This window comes from Myotis davidii, unplaced genomic scaffold, assembly GCF_000327345.1.
Source record: "Myotis davidii unplaced genomic scaffold, ASM32734v1 scaffold164, whole genome shotgun sequence".
NCBI classification, from domain to species: domain Eukaryota; kingdom Metazoa; phylum Chordata; class Mammalia; order Chiroptera; family Vespertilionidae; genus Myotis; species Myotis davidii.
In genome coordinates, this window is record NW_006296417.1 from 1,340,479 (window position 1) to 1,348,663 (window position 8,185).

At 43.9% G+C, this 8,185-nt stretch overlaps 1 protein-coding gene across 3 annotated transcripts in view; it reads left to right on the top strand.

Moving 5' to 3' along the window:
- Positions 1 to 8,185, top strand: part of CERS3 (ceramide synthase 3) — a 55,721-nt gene that overhangs the window by 23,992 nt on the left and 23,544 nt on the right. For all 3 annotated transcript variants that reach the window (XM_006771742.2, XM_015569124.1, XM_015569125.1), the window contains one exon: positions 3,378 to 3,492. In XM_006771742.2, the coding sequence (XP_006771805.1) occupies positions 3,378 to 3,492 (115 nt within the window). The remainder of the gene's footprint in view (positions 1 to 3,377; positions 3,493 to 8,185) is intronic.

Sequence of the window (8,185 nt, forward strand, 5' to 3'; positions counted from 1 at the left end):
GTTTTAAAGAAAGATTACTACTGTCCTCATTGCAGCGGTCTCTAAATTGGCACCTTAGACTTCAGTGTTACGAGGTTGCCTTGGTCCCGGTATTCTGTTTTCTCAGATGAAACCCTCTGACCAAACTCTGGCCAAAGAGCCTTCAGATCCTCAGGAGCCGGGAGGCGATCCCATGCCAGTGGGCTATTGCTCCTGTTTAGGGGAAGCATTTGAGCCTCATCTGCTTACTATCTGCCTAGGCCTGCCTGCCTTTTGTTCAATAAAATAGTATTGAAAAGAGGGGGGACCTCTGGGATTGCAAGGCTTTTGGCTCACAGGTAACCCAGGCCGTGCCAGGTACAGAGGGGGCCATTGGGGTGTCTGCATGGGGCCGTCTGAAGGCTGGGTTCTGTAATAATAGCAAACCTAAGAGACCCTCTCCTGGCAGCTAACCTCGCTCTGAACCATTTACATGGGAGCAGAAGTCCACGATGTTGTGTTTTTTTTTCCTCTTGGACTTTTTTCTACCCCATATCAATAAAGTGCAAGTTCAGGCAAGCCTGGACATGTTAAAAAAAAACAAGGCCGTATTTCTCTTGTTTAAATTAATATAGATATGTTTCTCATATCACCAAGTATGCTGTGGATGTGTGTTTATCCACTGTGTATACTTATCCACATACTTACTCTCACATGACCCTTCGGAGGGAATGTTACACTCATCTGGCTTTGAGATTGGCTGTATTCCCTCACCACATAAGTCTTCTTGGCTCAATTCTGCTTTGCTTTTTCATTTTTTTCTGATTTCCTCATTTCTAACATTCGAGGAGATAGCACTGAGTGATTCTGATGGAGAACACTACCGTATTAAACCATTTTGTATCTGTGTTACTCTGTAAAAACAATGCGTTTCTGCTCCAGTAACAATTCTCCACTCGTAGGTTGGATAAATGAACCAATTCCACTATTTATCCCAAACCCTGTCAGATACATTTTTTGAAACTTTGTTAGTTTTAAGAACACATTAGTTTTTGTTTTATCTGGACCTTTTGTGCAGAGGGGGAGATAATTAATCATATTTCCCTAATGATGGCATGCTGTCTTCTGTCTGTGTCAAGTAAGATCTCTTGTGGTTGATTGATTGGAATTAACTTTTTCACTAATTACCTTTTATCCTCAGTTCCCAGTCCCATTCCCCTCCCTGCTGGGTTTTCATGTTTGTTGATGGCTTTTCGTTTGTCTGACCCCATGAAACGCGTGCATACACATAAACTGTCCGCATTGTGGGCTGACACGTGGCACGGCGATGAGCCCTTACTCTACTGCTCCGTTTCCTGAAGATGGCGCTGTGCTTGGTGATGTGGCCACACCGCTCTGTGCGCATCTGGTGCATCATTAGTTTGTGTGCCTCTGCCTCTGACGTGTATGGGTCCTTTCCAGGAGCACTTAGTCCATCTGGAAGTTGGACTGGTTTGTACATTTTATCAGATTATCCTAGGAGATTTTTATTCAACTCCTATGGTTGTAAAAAAAATGAATTGAAGGGCTAAGTGATCATTCATAACCAGAACTTCCAGCATTTCATCAAACACAGAAACTCCGCATAAGTATAAGCATAGACGGACCTGGCAGAAGATGGAGCCTTTGTTAGGACCGAAGGAAGAATTGGGACCTATTATTATTTTTAAAAATTAGTTTTATTGAGATATGATTTATATAACAAAGTTCATCCAAAATTTGATGCATTTTGACAAATGTATACAGTCATGTACCCATCACCACAATTATGCCATAGGAGATTTTTATCAGCCCCAAAACTTCCCAGCACCCCGTTCAGTTAGCCTCTTCCCAAAAACTAGCTCCTGGAAATCACTGACATGCTTCTGTCCATATAATTTTGCCTTTTCTGGATTTCTGATAAGTGAATCCTATGGATTATAATCTGTTGTGTCTGACTTGTTTATACTTAGCATAGTGCTTTGGGATGTTTGCCGACGTTATTATATGTACGTATAGTGCTTCCTTGTCATTGCTGGGCAGTCTCAGTGTATGGCTACACCACAGGTAATCTGTCCTCTAACTAGTTGATGGAAATGTGGCCATTTTCACTTTCTGGCTGTTACAGATAAAGCTGCTGTGAACATGTGAGTACGAGGATTTGTGTGGGTATCTGCTTTTTTCCTTTTGGTAAATAGCTAAAGTATCTGCTCTTCAGAAGACGTTATTAATGTTTGTATTTCTGTACAATAGATTATTAGAGAACAAGAAAAAGGAATGAACTCTGAACACATCCAAAAACTGGATGGACCTGAAAACCACTAGGCCAGGTGAAGGAAGCCAGACATGAGCGACCACATGTTGTATGAGTACATTGTATTTAGTATCCAGAAAAGTCAAACTCTAAAGACAAATCAGTGATTGAAAGACAGGGCAGTGGTGAGAGAAAACAGGGATTAACAGTAAACATGCATGAGGAGTCATTGGGGTGAAGAAAATATTCGAAAGCCGACTCATGGTGACGAGTGCACAACTTGGTAAATTTTCTTTAAAAAAAAAAACCACTGAATAGTAGCCCAGCCAGCATGGCTCAGTGATTGAGGTGTCAATCCACGAACCAGGAGGTGACGGTTTGATTCCTGGTCAGGGCACATGCCCAGGTTGCAGGCTCCGTTCCCAGTAGGGGGTGTGCAGGAGGCAGCTGATCGATGATTCTCTTTGACCATTGATATTTCTATCTCTCTCCCTCTCCCTTCCTCTCTGAAATCAATAAAAATATATTTAAAAAAACAAAAAGAAAAAAAAGACTGGCAATACCAACTGTTGGCAGGAATAGGGAGTAACTGGAATTCTGGCACATTATTGGATGGGATGCAAAATGATACAACCACTTCAGCAAATAGTGTGCCAGTTTCTCATAAAGTTAAATAACATACTTGATGCACCACCCAGCAACCGCATTCTTAGACCTTTACCCAAGAGTATGACATTTTCTCAAATTAGAACTTTAAAAAGGAACAGTAATTTCTGTAAGATAATATCACCAAATAAAACTTTTAATCTCAAAATATTTATTTTAATCTCTGGGAATCTTAATAAAGCTCTAAGTGGAATGGCTTATCCGAATTTCTGGATCTTTTGTATGGATATATCTGAATTTACTTAAAATGGACTTTAAGGAACTGTGCCGGTATTTTATTTTTCAAGATACTGCTTGCATAAAAGGTTTCAAAATTTGTTCTCCTTGAACTTAAGGCAGATAGCTGTCGGCCGTGGGTAGTCCAGTGACAACACGAACCAGTGACTGAGCTTTCATTTGGAATCCAAAGTTGCCACCTGAGTTCTCTGGTGTCATTGTGGCTTCATTATCAGACTTTGAACTGCCTTTCATTTTTTTGTAGATTTATCGCCACACCTCTAGCAAAGACTTTCGGTATTAAAGAGGAAGTTCGGAAGATTATACCAAACACTGTCTTAGAGACTTTTTACAAACGCTCTACGAGCAAACCATCTGAAGTAAGTTCACATTCTTTTTGGGGGATGATTTTAACATCTTCTTTCATAATGTTTCTGTCATCTGGAGCTTCCCTCATCTGTGCAAGAAATTGGTTCCAGTTAACTGGCGAATGATTTGGTCCATTTGAATTTTTTCTCTATTGATAGGTTTTATAGCATTCCAAGCATAGTATAAAATGGCAAATAAATATCTCTCTATATAAAAGGCTAATGTGCTAAGTGTCCATCCAACCAGTCGCTATGATGCGCACTGACTACCAGGGGCAGGCACTCAACGCAGGAGCTATCATGACGTGCACTGGCCAATTACAGAGAAACGGCACCGCGGACCTGGCACCCACAAAGCAGCAACACTTGGCTTCCCCCAAGTGGGACACAGGCCCCGCCATGACCCCAGAGCGACACCCCACCAGATCTCAGCCGACGCTGCTGAGACCCCATGGCGCAACATGCGGCCTGCAGCCCAGCCCAGCCCAGCCCAGGAACAGTTGCTGTGGGCGCTGGGTAATGACGTCACGTAGCAACACCCAGTCTCCTCTCTCTAGCGACGACTAGCATCCTTGCAGTTTCTTCAGCCCAGGAACACGACTTGCTTCATAGCCAGGTGCAAAAATTTCACACTTAAACCAAATGTCTGTGAAGCATTTCCCCGTGCCTCATCTCATTTGATCCTCACAGAAGTCTTGGAGCAGGTAGATAGGAGACTCGGTGGAATCCTATTTTCTTCTCATTAGCTGGAAAACACAGATTAGAAAGCTTAGAAACTTGACCCGACTGAAAAGAAGTAAGAAATGGTGGACCTTGAAAATGACTTCAGTTTTGTCACTGCGCAGAATATAGTCAAACACTGCGGCAGTTAAATATTTTACCCTTTGTTCTCCCTGCGTGATCTACAATAATAACCTGCTTCGTGTTGATGCTTACTGCTGTGTTGCTGACAATTACCTGAAAGAGAAGTTGGGGTGCTTCACTGGGCTTGGAAAAGTTTATCTAAATCAGAAAGCAGGTCTAATTCAGCAAGTTTTTCTATGTATATAAAGCTCTCACTGGCGCTAATCGCATGCGTGTGTTTCGCTCTGTCATTGTTGATCGTGAATTTAGTTGACACTTCTATTATAGAGAAAGGGCAAATAGCGATATTAAACTATTTCTTCTAATTAATTTCCTTTCCATGTGCATGAATTCTTGCACTGGGCCACTAGTTATAAAATAACAAATGTGAATAGTCGGACTATTGTGTACAACTCTAATGTTGAGCACTTATAATTAATGCCATAACTTGAGTATAAAGATCAACATTTCATTTTTAATGGTAGGATATGGACAATATTTACTGCTTAAAAAAAGATTACTATGAAGGTAAAGGAGCCCGTAGCTGACAATTTTGATGATTGTGGCACCATCAATATTCATTCCTTATGAACCTGTCCATTGTGGTGGCTTTTGTGTGAAGGATACTTTATTTTATCCAAGGCCTCAACACACACAGAAATCTGTTGTGCCCCTGCCTGCTCCCTAGAGGTAGAATTTTTAAGAGTCACAATTCTTTTCACGATGCAGGATGTCCTTCTCGAAATGTAGTGTACTACATGTTTATGTACCATAGAAGAAATTTTTAATCTAATAGTTTAAAAATGATAGTGTCCAGGCAAGTCTAGATTCTTATATATATGGAAACAGCGTCGATGAGAGAAATTCATTGATCGGCTGCCTCCTGCATGCCCCCTGATTGTTCTGAGCTGAAAGAGTTTTAGGGATTAGGTTGTCTTTTTCTTCATGATTCAGGTGAGGAAGCTAAGGCCTCATAGGAAGAAATGGGATGTCCAAGGTCATGCAGCTGAGTAACCTTGGCTGAATCTGTAGCGGGAACCTGGACCCTGCCCCCTCCCCCCCCGTCCAGCACTGTTCCTGTGATGCCCACGCAGCTTCTTTCCCTGTGAATAGAATATTGAAAATGTGTTTCAGAGGCTGGAACACCTGGAGTAATTGTTGTAACTCAGGTCACACACAGTGTGGACATTTGCATCAACCTCAAACCAAGAAGGAAAATAATTAAGATTTCTAACTTACATTGCTTGTGGATTACAAGATCGAGGCAATATTTGCAAAGCAGATCAAGATAACAAGTTGTCCAAAAAGTGCCCATCCATTAAAAGCACTGGAACGTGGGAAGACAGGAAATCACAGGGGAAGGCGAGGTACATGACTTCCTAGTGATCTCAGATGTGGAAACAAAATAATCTCGTTATACCTCCCATAGTAACTTGGCCGGGGTCATACCAAGAGCGTTTTGTCTGTATTTTGTCAAACACATAGCCATAAATCTGGCTGAGGTAAGACAAGTTGCTGGGAGAACTAAAAAAACCCCACCAAAACTGTGCTGCTCCGAGATCCGGGTATTACCTCTAAGGAAGTTTTCCCAAGCCGTCACGGCAGAAACCGCAGCGGTGACACATGTGGGCAGCACATGACTCCCTGACACAGCTGAGTGCGTGGGGCTGAGGGTGCTCCTGCAGCTGTTCTCTGCGGCCTCCATAGAAGCAGAAGTACTCAGTGTGCACAGCGCCGACTCCGGCTGGTTAGCACAGGAGGGTATACAACCTGGTATTGATGAGGCCCCAAACGCTGTGCACATCCGCTTCCCATGAGGTTCTGCGCTGTGATTTCGCACCATTCTTTTGGGGCTGTGTATGTGCAGCTGCGAGTTCATTATTTATGCATATGTTTACGTCTCTCTCTATATATCTCAATAATAACTTCAAGATGTATTGGGAGTGAGCCCTGGTAACAGCCCAACGGCCCTGGCCAACAGATCAATTATTCTGCTATTGATAAAATGGAGCAACAGCAGAATGTAGGGTCTAGCTAGCCCCTTCCCCCCCGCCCCCCTGCGAAGCCGCAGCGAGAACTGATGCAGGGAAAGCAAGTGTGTCACTTAGAGCAGCTCTGATGAGCACGTGGCCCCGAGAGACGGACAGAAAGCCACTCATTGAGGTTCGTGAAGGGATTGCAATTTGCTCGCCTGTCTTAGCCTTAGATTCAGACTTTTCAGAGCAAAGCACTCCCTTGTTCTGTTGGTGTCACAGGTGAGCACGTGAGAGCCAAAGAGGTCGGGCCATCCTCCGCTCTCCTGGAGGGTTGGCTTGTAGGGCGAGGAGCGGGGCTCCTGGCTCCCACTCAGCCTCTCCTCCGGCCACGCTGCTTCTCCCTGAGGCCCTGCTGGTGTCGGAGCCAAACACACAGGCTGTGAGGACAGACTGCGCTCTAGACCAGTGATGGCGAACCTATGACACGCGTGTCAGCGGTGACACGCAAACTCATTTTTTTTGGTTGATTTTTCTTTGTTAAATGGCATTTAAATATATAAAATAAATATCAAAAATATAAATCTTTGTTTTACTTGGTTGCAAATATCAAAAAATTTCTCTATGTGACACGGCACCAGAGTTAAGTTCGGGTTTTTCAAAATGCTGACACGCCGAGCTCAGAAGGTTCGCCATCGCTGGTGTAGACCATGGCTCTGCTGCAGGCGGGGCGTGCAGCTGGGCAGATGAGCCACTCTGTGCCTCAGTTTCCCCCTCTGTGAATTGAACATGGTGATAACACTGCTGATCTCACAGGGCTCTCCTGAGGATTGCATTGAGTTATTTTTTATGGTTTTTTTAAAAATTGATTTTAGAGAGAGAGGAAGGAAGAGGGAGAGAGAGTTAGAAACAGAAACATCAGTGATGACAGAGTCATTGATCAGCTGCCTCCTGCACGCCCTTTACTGGGATCGAGCCCACAACCCAGGCATGTGCCTTGACAGGGAATCGAACCGCCACCTTTTGGTTCCTGGGTCGATGCTTAACCACTGAGCCGCACCAGCTGGGCAGTATTTCTTGTTCTCACATTGGAAAATAAAAGATCAAGGAAGCTAATGCTTAAAAAAAAGAAAAAGACAGAGCTTATTTCCTTGTGGAAGTGGAGAGTAGAGTGGGTTCCTCACACAGCCGGTGTGGAGAGAATGCGACTCTGACAGACCCGGTCCGCTCAGTTACTTCTGTTTCTGGCCTGGCCTGTGAGAGCTTCAGGTCTGTGACCTCAGAGCTAATCCATTATCCATATCGGGGCCAATGTTCAGTCATAGCCTGCAGCTTCTGCCCAGAAGAGAAGCAGCCATCATTTTTATATGCTGCCAGCACTGCTTTGATGATTGGAATTCTTTCAGCTCAGTTTGAATTAGGCTCTGCATCTGATGCAGTGTGAGAGTGACAGCCAGCACCTGTGCGAACTGCTCCTGTGTTGTCTTCGGGAGCTATTCGACCATGTAAAGTAACAGAATATGCAGCAGCCCAAGGTCTAGTCCTCACTTGGCTACTGGCTTTCCGTCTCGCATTTACTTAAACTCTGTGTTCCAGTTTCCTCGCCGGAAACATGAAGAGATTGGGTTTGATCGGCACGTTAAGCTACTCTGCCTGGTCCCGAGGACGCCCGAATAACATTGAGCTGAATGAGCTCGCTCACTATGCAGCCTGAACATATAGATGGGTTGCTACTAACTTATGGAGAATTGATCTCTCTTTGTAACTTAAGAGTTCTGGGATACTAACATTCTCTATGGTTTTAGGGGGGCATGGTGTGTGTGTGTGTGTGTGTGTGTGTGTATGTGTGTGTGATCCATAAACAAAAGGTAAATTCTCTGGCTCAAGTT